Source organism: Triturus cristatus, chromosome 3_2 (assembly GCF_964204655.1).
Source record: "Triturus cristatus chromosome 3_2, aTriCri1.1, whole genome shotgun sequence".
Classification (NCBI taxonomy): domain Eukaryota; kingdom Metazoa; phylum Chordata; class Amphibia; order Caudata; family Salamandridae; genus Triturus; species Triturus cristatus.
This window is the reverse complement of record NC_140584.1, coordinates 280,373,355-280,393,483: the sequence shown is the minus strand read 5'-3', so window position 1 is coordinate 280,393,483 and position 20,129 is coordinate 280,373,355. Positions and strand designations below refer to the sequence as shown.

The window sequence follows — 20,129 nt, the reverse complement described above, 5'->3', positions numbered from 1 at the left end:
TCAGGACATTAGTTTTGACTTCCATGTTAGGTAGCTACAGGTCAATAACTTCTGCTGCCCTTTCCGTAACCATGGCAAAAGTACTTTCGCTGTGGCAGGACCAGGGGGAGAGACAATTCCACTGTCTGGGGAGGTGTCTAGACCACTGGCACCCCGTAATTCTGCATATCAACTGTCCTCATAATACTGTGGGATGAATATATCCCCCTCATCATAGTCATTGTCAGAATCTGAGCCAAAGAGATTATGTAAAGTATGATGTCTGCCGCGTGGCAAAGGCAATGTATTGAAGTCAGAGGGGTTGGCTATAAGCTGCACTTTAGTGGGATTGGAAGTTGCGACGAGGCTGGCTCAGGGTCAAAAATCACTATAGGAGAAGTGGGTCCCGTTCCAACATCGATGATAAGGGAACCGACATAGGGAGTGGTGTCGTAATTGAAGTTGGCATAGAAGCAGGTGTGGAACCGGAAGCGGGTTGCAGAGGCATAGACAGCATTGAGGTTGAACCCACAGGAGGGACCACATTTGAAAGGCCTCCGATGATCCTTGGTACACAAGGAGCCGGAAGCGTGCCAAATATGTGCATCATAGCCTCCCTAAAGGCCTCGATTTGTTGTGAAATTGCCGGATCAGGAAATTTGGGGTGCATCGGGACCAAACCCTGAATCAGCTCTTCGAGAGTCTGGGAGCAAGACAGAGTGGCATGTTGACACCCCTGCACACTCTCCAGAGTTAAAGAATAGCAGAAGAGGCCAATTCCTGCTTGGACTTTTGTGCTTCTTCAACTTGTCTGAAGACTTTGACCATGAAGAGAATCTGCCACAGAAATGACTTTGGGAGCGGGAACGAGACTTTCATTTCAAATTTGAACAGTCGCTGCAGAGACTTCCAATGTTTTGTGCTGCAGAGTTTCACCTCGCAATCCTGTTATGACCGTCTGATTAATCTGGGTGAAGATGCTCCAACCCCACACACCACAGGCATACCTTGTGGGGGCCATCACAGGTATTTATTTGCAACAGCCCCTACAAGGTTTAAACTGAGGTGACATGTCTTTTTCACACTAGCAAAAAAGGGAAATTTGTGAAGAAAGAATAAAAGACTCAAGGAGGAGATTACTACAGCTCCAGATCTGCGCCTGAATATGTGGAAAGAGAGAAATGAACATCAGCATGCCTGGGTGGCGTTTAAATGCATTCCTAATTGTTACTTCCAGGGCTGCATGGCGCCACCCATCGGCGCACAGGAATATTTCTTTTGAGTTTTCTGGATCCAGTCTGACACCTGCGCAATTTTCACAAGTTGAGTTATCTGAGGATAGAAATATCCATCAGAAACAAAACTTATGTGTTGGGTAAGATAATTCTTCCCTTCACTTGGTGTTTGGCTAGAGGTAAGTTGAAAATTGTTAAGGAATATCAATATCTGGGTCTGCCTTTAGGCTTATCATGGAATAAGCGCCTGACAAAAATGGAATCGAAAGCAATTTATTTAGTCTTTGCTTTAGTTAGATTTATTAATGAAAGGAAGTCATTTGTTGCCTTTGTTGCCATATTTAAGCATTAGAAGTGATCATTATTCCTGTCAGTTTCTATGTGTGTGAACTCACAGTTTAGATGGTAGAAGACTTTTAATGAGATTGAACACAAAAATGTTAAGAGTGTTTTGGGGTTGGGCGCAGCAGAGGAGGAAGCGATTAGAAGTGAAGAAGTCAGAGGGACACGTTAACATCATATATCCATGGAATGGCCTCAATTCGTACACTAATTCAAACAACAGACAACACATGACTAATCACCCATGGCATCCCAGACCCAGATAGCCCAAACAACCCAGAATTCATCCAAAGAAGCACGCAGAGAGATCAGTCAGCCCCAAATCAGGTACACCGCACTGCGACCCACACAGACACTGAATATACAGGAAAGCCCAGAAGCCCACGACAAATAAACCACAAACCTAGACATATATCGCTAACATCATAACAATATGCAAGTCAAATACTCCTGCCTGAACATAACCCATAACCCCCTACAGTTAATCCAAGCTAGACCTAAAGTTAACAGTTATGAAAGCATACCGGTAGTTCTCAGACCGGAATATACAGGAAGAGTGCGCATCGCAAGTCACAACAGAACATACTGCAACATGAGCAGTAGCCCATGCAGACACGATCCCTGCTTTAGGCACAAGATGCCTTAACCGAATTGCCGCACACGTAAATACCGGATATAGAAATGTATAATATGTATGTAACAAACGTGATGCAAAAATTAGAAGCGTACTTTGCATATGAAAAATGTGAAAATGACAGTTGCAAAAAAGAGTGTTTTGGGGTTCCCAATTCCACAATGATCTAGGCAATTCACTATGAGCTGAGACTGTTGGTGGAATTTAACCACACACAAAATCCTACATTCTAACCTTTACTCTTGTTGCACAGAACTTTGATGGTGTAAAAATAACAATAAGGTTTATAACAGAAATTTAAAGGGTGCGTCATTGTTATTGTTCGGAGTCAAGAAGAATATCGCCCTAAGGCCACTGAAATGATTAGAAAAAACCTAGTCAAGAAAGATGCAATGGATGAAAGGAGAAGCCTGTAGTATGTGTATTTGGTATCAAATTCGCCAATCTCTTTGACTTTAAGTTCTTTGGGTCTGCAAAATAGTGTTAAATATTTAGTTTAGTGGATAGAATGGAACATTGTGATGTGGTTTTGATGTGGTTTCTAAACTCTTTTTAATTAATGAAAACAAATATCTACCTTTTCTTTTTTTTGTTCTTACGTTTTCAAAGCTATGGCTTATGCAAATAACTTAATAAATAGCTGGACGTCCTTCATCATTCTATAAAGTTTAGCTTTAAAGGAGAGCCCAAGTTCTGGTCCAAGCAAGATATATAATAAAATAAAACTTTACATTCTAGAACCCTCAGTTTCGAAAGGTAAATGCTACTTACCAGTATGCATCTGTTCTTGGCATGTAGAGCTGCAGATCCACACACTTAGCATAGATCGCCATCTGGTGTTGGGCCCGGATGTTTGCACTTGTTTTTGTCCTGGAAAGTCCTCCTTTGGATCATAGTGCGCATGGGCATCGGCTCCATCCTCAGATTGTTTTTCGCCAGCAATGAAATGATGGAGCTTTGTAAGAAACAGGAAAGATGCCCATGTATGCTGTATCTAAATACGATGGTACTGGAACAGATAAAGGTAGCCGCGGAGGCGGGTGGGCGTGTGTGGATCTGCAGCTCTACATGCCAAGAACAGATGCATACTGGTAAGTAGCATTTGCCGTTTGAGGCATATGAGCTGCAGATCACACACTTAGCATAGATTGTATAGCAGTACCCATCCTTAGCGGCAACCACCAGTATCTGCTGCAGTAGTTTGAAATAGTGTTTTGAGAACAGCCTGGCCCATACTAGCTTGTTGTTTTGTTTGCACATCTAACCAATATTGTTTTGTGAATGTGTGCGGTGTAGACCATGTAGCTGCCCTGCAGATGTCATCTAAGCGAATGTTCCCTAAAAATGCCATAGAAGCCCCTATCTTTCGTGTAGAGTGGGCTTACGGAGGAACAGATAAAGTACGTTTTACTTTGTGGTAGCAAATTTCTATGCATTTAACGAACCATCTAGCTATCCCAGACTTTGATATGGGGTTGCTTTTGTGTGGTGGTGAGAAAGACACAAAAAGTTGTTTGGGCTTACGAAAAGGTTGTGTTCTCTCGATGTAATAAAGCAATGCTCTTTTAACATCCAAAGTATGAAGAGCTCTTTCTGCGAATGTCTGTGGTTGCGAGAAAAATACAGGCAACTCCACACACTGATTGAGGTGGAAGGGAGAAATGACTTTTGAAAAGAATTTAGGATTAGTTCATAGAACAACCTTATTATGATGGATTTGCAAGAAAGGTTCCTGGATAGTTAGTGCTTGTAGCTCACTAACTCTCCTAAGAGAAGTAATGGCTACTAGGAAAGCTACTTTCCATGTTAAGAATTGTAGCTCACATTTATGTAGAGGTTGAAAAGGAGGGCCCATTAGTCTTGTGAGAAGGATGTTTAAATTCCACACAGGTGAGGGTGGAACTCTGGGAGGAATTATCCTTTTAAGGCCTTCCATAAAGGCTTTGATGGCAGGTACCCTGAAAAGTGATAAGTGTTGTCTATTTTGTAAGTATGCTGCTATGGCAGCAAGGTGCAGTCTAATAGACGTATAGGCTAAGTTGCACCTTTGGAGGGGTAGAAGGTACCCTATGATGTGTTGGATAGACACGTCTAGGGGATTGATGGTGTTGTTATGTCAATATATCACAAATAGCTTCCACTTGGCTGCATAGCAGGCTCTAGTGGTGGGACGTCTAGCTTCTTTAATGACGATTATACAGTCAGGGGGAAGATCAAGGTAACCAAACTCTAAGACCTCAGGAGCCATATCGCAAGGTTGAGCTCAGCTGGGTCCGGGTGTCTGATCTCTCCACGGTTCTGGGTTAAGAGGCGTGGTGAGAGATGTTATTTGTGGTGTGGAGTTACGGACAGTTCCAGTAATGTGGTGTACCACGGTTGTCTGGCCCAAGGTGGAGCAACTAGAATGAGAGTCAGCGAGTGTTGCTGTAGTTTGCGCACCACCAGTGGAATGAGTGGGAGAGGCGGAAAAGCATACGCAAATCTGCCTGACCAATTTATCCATATTGCATTGCCTTTGGACAATGGGTGTGGATATCTGGCGGCGAAGCTTGGGCATTTGGCGTTTTTGTGGGTGGCGAAGAGGTCTATCTGTGGTTGCCCCCACACTTGAAAGAATGGCTGAAGAACTTGCAGATGAAGTTCCCACTCGTGGATCTGTTGTGTTTGACGGCTATGGTGTTTTGAACTCCAGGGACATGTTGGGCTAGGAGAAATATATTCTGAGGTATAGCCCATCTCCATATGCTCTGTGCTAGCTGAGAGAGCTGCAGAGAGTGTGTCCCATCTTGTTTCTGTATGTAGTACATGGCTGTCATGTTGTCAGTGCGGACTAAGACAGCTTTGCCTGATATTTGCTTTTGGAATGCTTTGAAGGCTAAGAATATGGCTAATAACTCCAGGTGGTTGATGTGGAGTAACTTTTGTTGAGGTGTCCATCTGCCCTGCAAGGTGTGATGTAATAGGTGAGCTTTCCAGCGGGAGAGCAATGCGTCCGCTGTCATGACAATTTGCGGAACTGGCTCTAGGAACGGTAGCCCTTTGGAAAGGGTTTTGGTGTTCCACCACTGCAGAGAGTGATGAGTCCGACCGTCTACCAACACCAGATCTGTTAGCTGACCTTGAGCCCGGTTCCATTGGCGTGCTATGCACCCTTGTAGCGGACGCATCTGGAGTCTTGCGTGAGGCACTATAAATATGCAAGAGGCCATCATCCCTATGAGTTGCATGAACACTCGAGCTGGAAGGGAGTGTTGAGGTTGCAATTTGGGGAGGGAGCATGCATGCTTGCTATCCTGGCTGGAGTGGGATAGGCTAGCGCTCTTGAGGTGTCTATGGTGGCACCAAGGTATTGTTGTGTGTGGGACGGTTGTAGATGAGACTTGGTGTGGTTTACTGTGAACCCCAGGTCGTGGAGTAGTTGGATAGTCGCATGAGTGTGGTGTACACACTAGTTGTATGAGCTGGCTTTTATGAGCCAGTCGTCGAGATATGGGAAGACGTGAATGTGCTGTCTTCTTAAGTGGACTGCTACTACCGCTAGGCACTTGGTGAATACCCTTGGTGCTGTGTGACTCCGAACGGGAGTACTTTGAATTGATAGTGCTGCCCGTTCACTACAAACCTGAGATACTTCCTGTGAGCTGTGTGAATGGGAATATGGAAGTAGGCGTCCTTGAGATCTATGGTAGCAAGGAAGTCGCCTTGTGAAAGAAGGGGAAGGACCTTCTAAAGTATGACCATGTGGAAATGGTCTGAGTGTACGTATAGGTTTAGGTGTCTGAGGTCTAGAATAGGTCTGAGAGAGCCGCCCTTCTTTGGTATGAAAAAAATACAGGGAGTAAACTCCTGTGTTTTGTTGGCGCAGGGGAACAAGTTCTATTGCATTTTTTTGTAGGAGGGAGATTACCTCCTGCTTTAGCAGTAATAGATGTTCTTGTGTCATTGGACGCTGTTTTGGTGGTATATTTGGGGGGGGTAGAGGTAAGCTCAAGACAATAACCTGATTGAACTATCTGTCGCACCCACCTGTCTGTGGTGATGTTGGTCCAGACAGGAAGGAACTGTTATAGTCTTCCCCCGGCAGGAGTGGAATGGTCCGGGGGAAGCGGAGGGAAGTCATTGGGTAGGGGTGGAGGCAGAGCGGGTGTTGTTAGTCTTGCCTCTGCCCTTGTTATTGTTGCCTCTGTAACCTCCTCTCTGGTAACCTCTGGTGAAGGTGGACTGGGTGGGAGCCTTGTAAGAGGTGGAGGGGTTGTCTGAGTTGCCTTTGTAGGAGGAGCGACAAAAAGAACGTCTGGGAGCTTGCGATTGCAAGGCTCCCATTGACTTGGCTGTGTCCGTGTCCTTTCTCATTTTCTCCAGGGAGGAGTCTACATTAGGGCCAAAGAGGTGCTCTTGGTCGAATGGTTGGTTCAGGATTGAACTTTGTACCTCAGGCTTAAAGCCTGAAATCCGTAGCCAAGCGTGCTTACGCAAAAGGACACTTGTATTTACAGCTCTGGAGGAGGTATCTGCCTCATCGAGAGCGCAAGGAATGGACGTATTGGTAATTAGTTTACCCTCCTGTATGAGGTCGTTGGCTTTGTTTTTATATTTGTCCGGGAGGTGTTGCAATAGGGACTCTAACTCATCATAGTGTGCCCTATCGTATCTGGCTAGCAGGGCCTGAGTGTTGGCGATACGCCATATGTTAGCTGCTTGTGGGGCTGTTCTCTTGCCGGAGGCGTCCAAGAGTTTGTCTCTTTGTCGGGTGGGGCTGCGTCACCTGATGTTTGAGAGTTAGCCCTCTTTCTGGCATTGGATACCACCATGGAGTCTAATGGAACAGGGCCCTTAATGTATTCTGGGTCTGTAGGGGCAGCTTTGTATTTTCGCTCTATGCGAGGGTTGATGACTGAAGCCCTAACAGGATCTTTAAATACATCTGGAGCATGCTTAATAACTCCTTTGAGCATGGGTAAAGTAGATGTGGACCTTTGGGTGTTGTTCGGAAGTGTCCAGCAAGAAATCCTCCTCCACGGGGTCTGTGTGTAGGTCGACCCCGTGATACTGGGCAGCTCGGTGTACGAGCTGAATAAAGTCCATAGTGTCCTCTGGTGGGGGAGGCCTAGAGGGGTAGATGTCATCTTGTGGGAGAGTAGGGACATCAGGTGATTTATAGTCATCCCAGGGGTCAGGGGAATCAGGTGGATTGGGTCCCCTAGTGGCAGATCGTCCGCACCCCCCCTGTGTTATCAGAGGTGTCCTCATCGTCTACCGGTGTAGGAGATGGTGTAGAAGAACGAGGTGGTGGGGGAGAAGGTGGTGGAGGTGAAGGTGGAGAAGGGACTCTAAGAGGGGATGTAGCAATGTCCCTCTTCTTAGGTAGTGGAGAAGGTGTAGGCTTGTCCAGTGGTATTTTCCTGGAACTTAGTGTCAATTGACCAGTTTTAGGGTCTTTTTTTTTATATGTTTATTTGAATTTTTTTTTAAAAACAGTGCAAATAATACAAACAATAATAACAAGGCATTGACACAGTCCAAACATTGACAACCTCCTGTAGCAAGTCATATTTTAGGGTCTTTAACCAGAGTTTTTTGCGCAGGGTCTGGTCGAAAAAGTTCTTCTGATGAAGGTTGGTTTTTCGGCACCGAGTGTTTCGGTTCCGAGGGCTTTTTCGGCACCGGCTACGGAGTGTCTTTGGGTTTGGACCCGTGTTGTTTTGCAGTCCCTGTATGTTTTTTTGGTTCGGATGATTTTTTCGGCTCCGAAGAGTGTGGTCCGAACTCTTGTGGAGTGGCTTCTTGGTCGACTCCGAGTGTTTTTTCGGTGCCGGCGAGTTGGTGCTCGTTGTTTTCAGTGTTGAGGGCTTTGAGGTGGAAGCAGCAGTCGAAACGGATGACGAGGGCGGTATCTTTTTCGGTGCCGAAGCTAGAGTTTCGTCACCTGTGGCAGGCTGACTCGAGCCCGAGTCGCCTGAAGGCTTGGTAGGCTTCTTTGCCGGGTCCGAGGGCGAGGCGTGGGAAGCGGTGTGTCGGTGTGCACCTGGGTCCGAAGGGGAGACCGAAGCCTTTTTTGCATGGAGGGGGTCGGGGTCGACGTCTTTACTTACGACCCTCTGCGCTGGAGTGATTTCTTCGACGTCGGAGTCATCGACTTCGGAGGTACTGACGAGGCTTTCTTCGACCCTCTTCTGCTCCGGTACATCGACGCCCTCTTGGAAGATGTCGTTGGGGATGGAGGTTGACGAGCGAGCCATGGTCCTCCGAGCTCGCCGATCCCGAATGGTCTTCTTGGAATGGAAAGAGGCACAAGCTGGACAGTCCCTGGCCTCGTGCTCCGGTGACAAGCAGAGGTTACACAACTCATGCAGATCGGTGTAGGGAAACTTCGACCCACAATGAGGACACTTCTTGAATGGCGTCCTTTTCATGAGCCAGATGCTAAGGCCCAGGTAGGCCCGAAGACCTTCGTCGATGACCGGAATCGAAGACTTCGACTTGGAGAGATAGAAAGGGTTAAGGATTTTGTGTCGAAATGGAATCGGTAACGGTTCCAAACTGCAGCGCGAGAAACACATCCGAGCCCGATGGCGAAAAAAAACAATCGGAGGATGGAGCCGATGCCCATGCGCACTATGATCCAAAGGAGGAGTCACCTATCTCGTGACTTCCAAAGACTTTCCAGGACAAAAACAAGTGCAACTATCCGGGCCCAAAACCAGATGACGATCTATGCTGTGTGTGTGATCTGCAGCTCATATGCCTCGAACAGAGGAATTCAAAGCATATGAGGAAACATTTAACAAAGTGCTGCAGATGCAGTGGTTGCCTCTTGGGTGCTGGTAGCCGGATCCCATTAGCAAAGACACATTAAAACTGAAAGGTGCACTTTTACCAGTAATTGGCCTAGATCGGCACACACATGCAGCCTGGGCACACCATTAGGGATAGGGACAGTTATACGAAAACAGATGCATCGTTATCAGTTATTGGACACCCCAAGCGCACCCCTCCCAGTAGTTGGATCACAGTAATTTCTTAACAGTTATACTCACAGGTCATATACTCATCAGGAGTAAAACTCACAGGATTCATCCTCACCAGTAGAGAAACTCATAGGATTCACCCTTACCAGTTGCAAGATGCACAGGATGACCGCCCTATCCAGGGGGGCCAGGGAGCCATCCCCCGGGATGACCCCTTTACATGTGGTCACACATGCATGGTGCACCATCACCAGTATAAAAATGGTAAACTCTTACCAATAGTAAAACTCCCAGTCATGGTACACCTTAAGATGTAGTGAGAATTGAAAGGAGTACCTTTCCCAGGGTCAGAGTTGCACGGCACGTTCTCCATGGTGTTCAGTCCCTCCATAAGCATCCTTACAAGTAGTCAGACCCAAAGGCTGCACCTTTACCAGACATTAGAAGTTACAGGACTCACTATTACTGAATCTCACAAGGAGCACCAGTAGTCAGCCTGACGTAAGGTTCATAGTGGACCATTATTACCCGCAGCCAGACACACAGAGCACATCCTCACCAGAGAACAAGCCCATTTGGCACCCCCTCCCGAATTGTCAGGTTTGCTGGGTGTAATTTTGCTAGTAGTTAGCCCCCATATTACTTCATAATAAAATCACATGCCCCCTCTCGAGTGCACAATATTTTTAGTAAAAACTTTTATCGTGATTGTTTTGCCACATTAGGAGCTGCATTTATGTTTGTAATACTTCTACTTTTCCACGCTGTTGCATTTGGATTGCTTCCTAGCCAATTATCAAGAGTTGTTACTTGATGTTGGCTATAAAATGCAGCTCAGGATTGGGGAATAGTTGCCAACCGCTATGAAATAAAAATCATCCAAACCCAAAATACACTATGTAAGTTCCAATTAGTACATCAGACAGAATGAATTACACAAACCCAACATAAGAGCACTTTCCAACATACAGCATTTACAGACGTATTAATCGGAACAACATTAATTATAAGGAAGACAAAAAACAGGACAGATATAGTTGCATCTTGTAAAATGTTGACTCCAATCAAGTGTAACAATCAACAAAGTGATCATAGTTTAGACGACGCAGTGCTCCAACAGTGATTATATTACCAAAGAATATAGATAAAAGACACTGTACAATTAGCAATGGTTGTATGCATTCATTTATAAAATTCAAAGAGGGTTTGCATAGTCAGTATGGAATCCCTTGAAGCTAAATTACATGTAACAAACAAGAGGGAAGGTTGTTGATGTTTCAACCCTGTGTGACTGTTAAGAGTCTCTTCAGGACGTAGTCATCTGACTACCAGCCCACCTAATAGTGAGATCACTTGTGTAACAGGAAGAGCTACCAGGTCTTCAACCTATCCCAGTCAAATACATCAGTGCCGTGGCCTATTCTTTAAGAATCAGTAGTAATCCTCTTCATACTCAGGGCTGCGCAGCTAGACCCAAACAGATCAAACCAGTACCAAAAGTGCCCACATTTTGATTTCAACATTTTCTGCAAACAAGAACAAAGTGGAGCTACTCCGTTCGGCACCAAAGTGTAATTAATTTTGGTCCGATTAATAAGTCTGAGTAACTCTGGAATCCCTCTAAGACACATAAAAGATTATCATTTTGATTGAATTCCATGGGACAATTGTTACATTAATACATTCATACACACAAAACACTACCAAGATCTTTAACTGGACAAAACAAATGAATTTAACTTTCTCATTATGTAACAAAAACCAGCACATTGTTGAATACAAACAAGTTTGCACACGAGGAGGTCGCATACAGAGTCCTCGAGAGAAACCTGCATGCTTCCGTCTCGTGCACAAGAATGAAAGCAATATGACACATTAATAGGGTAGAAATTTGACAAATCTCTACTAAAAAAATACAACCAAACAACCATACACAACTGACTGAGGGTAATCCTAGAACCATATGAAACAAGCATTGGCATAGCCAATAGGTCTCGCTTTTGGGACCTTATAAGTATTTAGTTATGCAGCACAATATCCTTGGTGCAACAACATCAACTGTTGCATGGCTAAACACTTATAAGGTCCCAAAAGTGAGACCTATTGGCTATTCCAATGCTTGTTGTATTAGAGAGATGTTCTAATGTCAGAGCGTGCTTGTAATAAGAAAATGGCGCACTGGTCTCTTCCACTAAGTTGTATTATGGATATTACAAGTCACCTCCGAGTTCCATGGCGTTATAAAATCACTTGGCTTACAGATGTGTCCCTCTCTTCGGCTACGGAACACCTTGGTGATGTGAAACATTCTCATAATGTACCTCACATATAATACATGAAAACCTGCAATGACTTTATACATGCTTTTCAAGTTTTTCCATTACAATGTAATTGTGACACCTCTGTTCATCTACAGCAATGAAATTACACAGCTCTTTTCTGTAATGATAGATCACAGTTTAGTTGTGATGTCACAACTGTTTTATCAGAGAGAGAAGTGTGCAAAAAGCAGGTCGGACAGAATGAGAATTGCTGCGAAAACAGTCATAACTCGTTTAGATTTCCTTTGTTTTGGACTAATTGCCCTGAAACGGCATCGTTTTTAGTCAAAGGGCAAATCTTTAAAGCAGTGTGTCGATATTGTGCACAGGTGGGTGGTAGGGTGGTGGTGTGATGGTGTATTATAAAGGATACTAATAACCCCTACGGTGCTGAACTGTGTGATCTTGGTGTTCTGTGGCCGCTACGTGGAACTCATCCGTTGGCCTCATTAGTATCAGTTTTACACCCAAATACAGCAATGAGCAACAGAACGGCGCCCAGTTAACTTTAGCAAAAGCTCTACCACTGCGCAGCAACATGCGTGGCAGAGTTTTATTATCCTTTTATCCGCATAAGCTTAAAACAATATTTGTTTAATTTTAAACTTTGAAAACTGTTCAAAAGATGATGTATTATGTGGCGAGTACAGCAAATCCATGATTATGCAGAAAATGCCACAGCCGTAGATTCCAGTATTAAAGGCTCCCGAATCAGAAGAATTCAGGAATGTGCCCCTCTCCCCAACCGGTTCCCAAGTTACACACATTATCCTGACGGAGCTCTTCTCTTCCTGCATTGTGGACAGTGGCGGTTTCTCTGTGTGGGCGTCGGGGCTCCGCCCCAGGTAATTTCCCAGTTAATTAATTTAACAAGTTTCCTTGGATTTAAAAAAAAAATAAATACCAGTACGTTTCTTAGAACGGTTCTTTTTTATTAAGAATTAGAAAATAAAAAAACGCAAAGAAAAAGAACACATCGCCGCAAACTTTAACATGGGGCACTGTCGTCAGTCTGCTGCCTCCCACTGTCAATACCCCCGCGCTGCACCACCTGCTATGTCTTTGCCGGCTGAGAACCTCACAGCCCTGAAGGCTGTGACGCCATCAGCAGGCAAAGACATAGCCTGGAGGCCCAGTCTCCACCCCCTGATGGCGTGGAGATTAAGTTAGCCCCGGGCGTTTTTTACACAAGCCCGGGATTGCTAACATCTCCACGTCAATCAGAGAGTGGAGGAGACAGGAGAGTGTGAGATTCACCCCCACCCCCTCCCAACTCGTCACAGGGCGTGGTGAGAAGTGAACCACCTGTCCCTGTGACGAGTGGATAGGACCCTCTGCGCAGACTCGGAGTAGTTCTTCCCGCGCATGTAGCAGCAGCCGCCATTTTCGGGACGGACTGTGTCGTGTCAGGAGCGGTGGTATGTATTACATTGTAATCCTTACTCACAGTAATCAATGGTCACGTTAGTGTTCAAACACAGCCAGTGCTAGTGACAAAGCCCCTGAGAGGGGCGAAGACCTAAACAAGTTACGTCATGCTGTGCACTATGGTGGACAGGGGGCATTGGGGTGTCCCAAAGTGGCCAAATGTAGCAGTCTGCTGTTGCGGTGAATTTGTACCTACAGTCGATAGAAGTTGCTGCACGTTGGAATGTACCACCCAAATGCAGGGGTGCAGCATTCGGCAGCACACAAGGGCAGTGGAATAGTGCGACAGTCGGCCCATTCCTGAAGAGATGGCAGTGAGAATCGGCAGTACCGCACAGCGCCAGCACCCCCCCACCCCCCTACTTTACGCTTTCCCGCGTTGCCAGGTGCTCGACGGCCGTTTGTGAGAAGGAAGCCTCAGATATGCAATAAGCGCTGTCAGGAATGCACCAGTGTCATCAGAAACTGCTGCATGAATGTACTGATTGTATGCTACAAATGTGCAGGGGGGGATAGCGTGTGGGGGGCGGGGGTGAATAAACAAGAGGATTCGCAGGGCCCGAGCCCTGGAGCGAAGGCTGGGAGTACCTCGCCTGGGCAGTCATCTGAACCGTAGCTCACTCAATCCCACAGGTATTTAGCCTTACAAATACTCGAATGTTTTCGCAGCATTACTCCCTATCGGCTGCCCGGACCCATCCCTCCCCTCACTGCTCCCTGGTCCATAATTATAGTTTTATGTGCGCGGTTGAGCGTAATGTACCGTAGCTTACACAGAAACATGTCAAGCAAAACAAAGCGAGCCAGCGGGTCAACACAGCTGGTCGGCTTTTATTTTCTTTCAAATAAAAAACGTGGGCTGGCGTGAAGAATCGCCCACAGTGGCTAGTACTACGCCGTGAGTTAATATGCAGGTTTTTAAGCGCCAATTGAACGTGCCAATGTTTTGACAATATTGTATTGGGTGGAAAAACCGCTCTCGATAACATTGATTAAAGGTGCCAAACGATATGTTTAATAAAAGCGAAACTCGGGCCAGCTAAGTCACAATTACAGACTTGGAGAATGAATTAGTAATGAACATTACATACAGGCTAAGCATTTTTCTGAACACACGCCAACTGAAATGCCATGTAACTGATGATGAACAATATTTTTATGCCTGGCTTGACAGCACATGCGTCTTATACCTATTGTTAAAAAATCCTAAATATATATCCGCCCAGAGGAGTATTACTCTTTGATATCTGGGTGCATAATTCAACCTGTTGCGGAGTGCTTGCATCGCTGTGCATGGGTAAATATTTTATATTTCAAACCTACAGTGATCATGATACATTAAATTATGTGTCTGATAGTTCCCTTGTCTACAGAAAACAGCCATTTTTTTTGTCCCTGCAGAAGGCTGTTGTAATCGACAATGAATGCTCTGGACTTCTATCGTAGATTGATTAGGTTCTTTATTTAAGTTATTAAGAAATCAAGGGAAACCCAACCAGGAGCAACTGTCATGCTGCTCAGCCCATACCCAACTGACACTCACAGACATCTAACATTCCATCCATCCAACATTCCACGCAACACTCATTCTGGCTGAGCAGCTGATAAACACAAGTTACAACAAAGGCCTTTACATTTTTTTTAGTTGTCTCAAAATGCGTGCCAGACCATTAGCTTTGCCAATGCTTGTTTGCAATTTGAACCACTTTAAGCACCCCAAATGAAGTCACCACTATGTTCAATAGCATCATAAGTTATGGCTCGTGGTTTCGTTCCCAGCGTTTATTAGAGAATGTTTGCCAGTATCAGTTATAGGATCGGGTTTGATTTCAGCTGCGTCATCATTGTGTTACCATTACGCAATCCGTGTGTCTAGCTTTAATGGCGCTTGAGGTTTTTTTGTTCCTTTTTTTTTGGTAAGGAGTGAAGCATTTTGGTGACATTTGATAATGGGAAATTGCAAGAAATTCAAGAGGCTTGAAAAAAAGAAATCGAGGCGAAAGGTGACAACCAGAATCAGTTTGAATAGAAACCCTTTGACTGGGTTTTCAAGGTTAAATTGTATAGCTTTAAATTGAGCAATTGTAATTAACAATTGTTTTTGTATTGTATTGTATTGCAGCCTTTATATAGCGATTACTACCCCTGTGTGGGGGCACAGAAGCACTTGTGGTGTGGTTGGAAGGATGTTGTCTGTGTTCTGATCCTATGTGGGAAGTGAAACCATTGTTAATTACTTTTACCCTATTTAATGGTATACTATTTAAGCGTGAAACCCCTTTTAAAGGATTACTAGTGCTTAGAACCGTCAGAAGGTGATATGAAGCCCCCCATGTGAAAGCAATCTATACTTACAGTTAAGTGCAGAGTCCGTTTCTGGTTTACAGTCTATAAGATTATTTTTTTCTTCAAATGAATATTTCTATCTGTAGCCAATTATATCATATGAAGATTTCATTCACCTCCTGTGTACTTGGCTTTGAACAAATGATTCATAAAGGAAACAGACAAGCACAGGTAGGGGAAACATTTTATGTGTTGCATGCATGTATATATTTTATCTCTGTATGCTTATGTGTTTTTTGTTTATACATGGTGCCTTTATGCATGCTATTGAGTTCCAAAAAATGAACACTAACCAATATGAGATTCAATTCTATATGGAAAAAGAAGGCATTTTACTCTGATGGGCTACCTTGAATGCAATTTTATCTCAAGTAGCCACTTGGTCAGTAGGCAGATCCAACCTATTTATGCAACATTGTTAAAATTAATTGTGGTTTATTGCAATTTAGAATGGTTTATTCATGAGGCCTTGGAACTGATGATAGTTTTAGGGGAGGCAGTGGCCTGTTTCTGTTAAGCACAATGGCTTCCGAAAGTCTTGAAAATCCACCATTTGGCTGCTAATTTTTCAAAATTTTCTCGGGGGGGGAACCCCCCCGAACCCTCCGTAGGTGGTTCGGGCTCGCTCGCTGCGCTCGCTCGCGCGCCATTCGACACCAAAAATTTTCAGCCCCACCACTTTAAAATCTCACCAGCCGCCACTGATTGTGGACATGCAGACGAACGCGCCTGTCTGTTTGTGACGGGGCTTGTCCCTTCCTGCATTGTGGACATGCAGACAAATGCGCCTGTCTGTTTGTAACGGAGCTTGTCCCCTCCTGCATTGTGGACATGCAGACAAACGCGCCTGTCTGTTTGTGACGGAGCTTGTCCCTTCCTGCATTGTGGACATGCAGACAAACACGCCTGTCTGTTTGTGACGGAGCTTGTCCCTTCCTGCATTGTGGACATGCAGACAAACACGCCTGTCTGTTTGTGACGGGGCTTGTCCCTTCCTGCATTGTGGACATGCAGACAAACGCGACTGTCTGTTTGTAACGGAGCTTGTCCCTTCCTGCATTGTGGACATGCAGACAAACGCGCCTGTCTGTTTGTGACGGAGCTTGTCCCTTCCTGCATTGTGGACATGCAGACAAACACGCCTGTCTGTTTGTGACGGGGCTTGTCCCTTCCTGCATTGTGGACATGCAGACAAACGCGCCTGTCTGTTTGTAACGGAGCTTGTCCCTTCCTGCATTGTGGACATGCAGACAAACGCGCCTGTCTGTTTGTGACGGAGCTTGTCCCTTCCTGCATTGTGGACATGCAGACAAACGCGCCTGTCTGTTTGTGACGGAGCTTGTCCCTTCCTGCATTGTGGACATGCAGACAAACACGCCTGTCTGTTTGTGACGGGGCTTGTCCCTTCCTGCATTGTGGACATGCAGACAAACGCGCCTGTCTGTTTGTAACGGAGCTTGTCCCTTCCTGCATTGTGGACATGCAGACAAACGCGCCTGTCTGTTTGTGACGGAGCTTGTCCCTTCCTGCATTGTGGACACGCAGACAAACGCGCCTGTCTGTTTGGGAAACATCAGTTTAAACGTCCTCACTGTGAAGAGAAGGTAATGAGTCATGAAACCGGAGGACCTAGGCGGACCAAGGGGGCGGGAATGAGACTTTAAAGTTTCTTTTCACAAAGGCCTGATCTAAAAATAAGGCTGAACTGCTGGAAAATACAAGCATTGGCAAAGCCAGTAAGTCTCGCCTGTGGGCGTGATATTGGTTTGTTAATTGGATGGGGGTGGTGAACAGGGGCGGGTGCGCGCTCATCAGCAGTCAAATCCACAGGGTGTTCCTCTACTAGCAGTCAGTTTCAGAGAGCACACCCTCATCAGTAGTCAAACACACAAGGTGAACCATTGCCTGCAATTCATGCATTGTGCGCCTGATGAGTCGTTAGAGTCTCATGACACAATCTTGCCATACACAGACCAACAGGGCAAACTCTCCACAGCAGTCAGATCCAAAAGGTGCCCCTTCCCAGCATTCAGCCCTACATGGTGCCCATCATCAGTGTCTGACTCTCAAGCTGCACCGTGCCAGCAGACACACCCACAAGATGCATCCTTCCCAATAGTCAAACTCCCAGTGTGTCCCCTCACCAGTTGTCAGACCCCCCTGGGTTAACCTTCTACAGTCATTAGACTTGCAGAAAATACTCTTACCAGTAGTCAGAGCCACAGGACACACCCTGACCAGACATCAGCCTCATGGGGTACACTCATGGTGTACCTTTTCCAGAAGTCAGACCATCAGGGTACACCATCAGCAATATTCAGAACCGTAGGGTGCACCCTCACCAGTAGTCATAGCTCTCATCCCAGTTGTCGAAATGGATAAGCAGACGGTTCTCCACCATGTCCGTGATAGTAGCCACACACATAAGTGCTGGGTTCTTCTTGTCCACTGCCTCCAGCTTCATACCCACTCGGAAACCTGAGGGTGTGACTGGCTGTAAGAGAGCGAGATCAAAATGGAAGAACGTTATCATTACGAGTCTGATGGTGAAGTAGCAGTATGACTGTGTCAACAGCACTAGCCTACACAGTGATAGAGGGATAAAGGACAATGTAACTAAGTCAGCAGGACAGGAGTATGATCTAATAGAAGACAGCAAAACACCAAGGTAACCATGACACCAGTAGAATCAAGCCCCAAGGACAAAGGAGTGAAAGAATGCTGTACAATGTCGGAAGGCCGCCCTTTACCAGGCCAGAGGCTGTACACTGCTCTTGTTCAAACGTACTTGGGCATGCGGACCAGAACAAAAGAGGCATACCATGGATGAATGTATCATCTACACATGATTGATCTTTTAAATCATCAAAAGATATGTACCTTAGCCACTCTAATCACCTCTAACTATACCACAGCGGATAGTCAATGCCTCTGCTGTAGTTGCGGGGTTTTCCCCTCACACTGTACCTCACTTCCCCCTTTTCTTTAATTCCAGCAATAGAGATTACAGCCAACAAGCATGTTGCAGGCACTCTCCAAGAACATAGCTAATAATGAACTGTGACTGGCCACTGTACGGTACCGTTCTCAGTCTGTCCCCTCTGGAACCTCAGTCAAGATAACGAACAAGATAGTATGTAACGAAAAAGATACTTACCATCAGTAACTCTCATTCTGGTGGATACTCTATCCAATATCAGATCCCTCTCCTTTAGAATCCTTCAAAGAGCCAGATTGCATCTGGAAACGACTTCCCCAATTTATCCCATGCACCAGAAGGAGCCATTGAATTCAACAGCGGCCTCATCCCACCTCTGTAAGTGACAATGCTGAGCACAATAAACATGCCACTGCTGAACATGTCTGCAAAATCGTTCTCCACTCCCAGCAAATGCTCTTCCATCAAATGAATGCTGTTGCGGGTAGCGCAATGCCAAATCTCCTGAGTTAGCGGGGTGTAGGTGCCACCACACTTCTAGATGTTATACACGTATGTCATGTTGTCGGCAATTATTATTACCAGTTTCCCCTGAATAAGAGTGAGAAATGCTTTCAAGACTAGTCTGATGGCTAATAGTTCCAAAGAGTTTATGTGGCACCCCTGGTGTTGAGGGGTCCAGTTGCACTGAACAGTCTTGGCACCAGCTCTGCCGACTTGTCTGCTGTTCCCTGTCGAATTGCGCCAAAGGCATCTTATTCTGCAAGCTGATGTGCCTCCCAAGCCTGGGAGGACCGCCTGCCTTCAGTAAAGATTCAAGGACTACCGTGGAACAGCAGAGCTGATCTCCTTCATCCTGCAGGCACCCAAAGAAGAACCGCAAGGCCTCCGGAATTGCTAAAACCGGACGCCACCATGCGATAATGCACTCAATCCCCCACCCGCAACAAACTGAGCCAGATATATCAGCATGGTCCCCAAATCCTTAAGAGACAGAGTCCCTTGTGAACTCCCAAACATCGCCTGCAGCCTCTGTTTGCAGGCCCCACTCAACCACGAGTACTCCCGGACAAAGAAACTAGACACCTCAAAGACCCTCTGCACCAGACTGCCCCAACCCAAGGAAAAGAGAACCACCAGTGTCCCCACACCCACAAGCATCGCAAGTCTTGAACTGGACTGACTGGCCTCCCAGTCCAAACCTGCAGCGTCTTTTCCCCGCAGACTGATGGACTAATACAGCATTAGGCACCCGATGCTGTATTGCACCACTGCATCCAGCCGCCCTAGTGCCGTTGGAGGTGACCTGCTGGTGCTGCCTTGGAGCTTGCCCCATATTCACCTCAAGTCCATGAGATTGGACTCATAAGTCGCTGTACTCTACCTGAATGCCCTACTTGTTTTCCCTCCCATAGGATAAAATTGCAGCTTCTGAAAAATGCACTGTCGACTTTTTAAACGTGTAAGTATTTCTCTTGAAAAAAGGTGCTTAAGTGCTTGTATTGATTCTGGTGCCTAACATATGGAATATGCTACTTACTGGTATGCATCTGTTCTTGGCATGTAGAGCTGCAGATCTACACACTTGTGCATAGATCGCCATCTGGTGTTGGGCCCGGATGTTTGCAGTTGTTTTCCCTTTTGGAAAGTCTTTGGAAGTCACAAGGTCGGTGACTCCTCCTTTGGATCGTATTGCGCATGGGCTTCGGCTGCATCCTCAGATTGTTTTTCGCCAGCAGGGAAAGATGGAGCGTAGTAATAACAGTGAAGAGGCCCATGTGTGTAGTATCTAAATAAGATAAACTGGAACAGATAAAGGTAGCCGGGGAGGCGGGTGGGCGTGTGTAGATCTGCAGCTCTACATGCCAAGAACAGATGCATACTGGCAAGTAGCATATTCCGTTCGAGGCATATGAGCTGCAGATTACACACTTGTGC

The 20,129-nt window shown here is 45.7% G+C and overlaps 1 protein-coding gene across 5 annotated transcripts in view; it reads right to left on the bottom strand.

Annotated features, from left to right (window-relative positions):
* LOC146857102 (lethal(3)malignant brain tumor-like protein 4) overlaps positions 1 to 20,129 on the bottom strand; it is a 566,079-nt gene that overhangs the window by 221,822 nt on the left and 324,128 nt on the right. For all 5 annotated transcript variants that reach the window (XM_085647600.1, XM_085647602.1, XM_085647599.1 and 2 more), the window contains one exon: positions 17,596 to 17,747. In XM_085647600.1, coding sequence (XP_085503726.1) covers positions 17,596 to 17,747 — 152 coding nt within the window. The remainder of the gene's footprint in view (positions 1 to 17,595; positions 17,748 to 20,129) is intronic.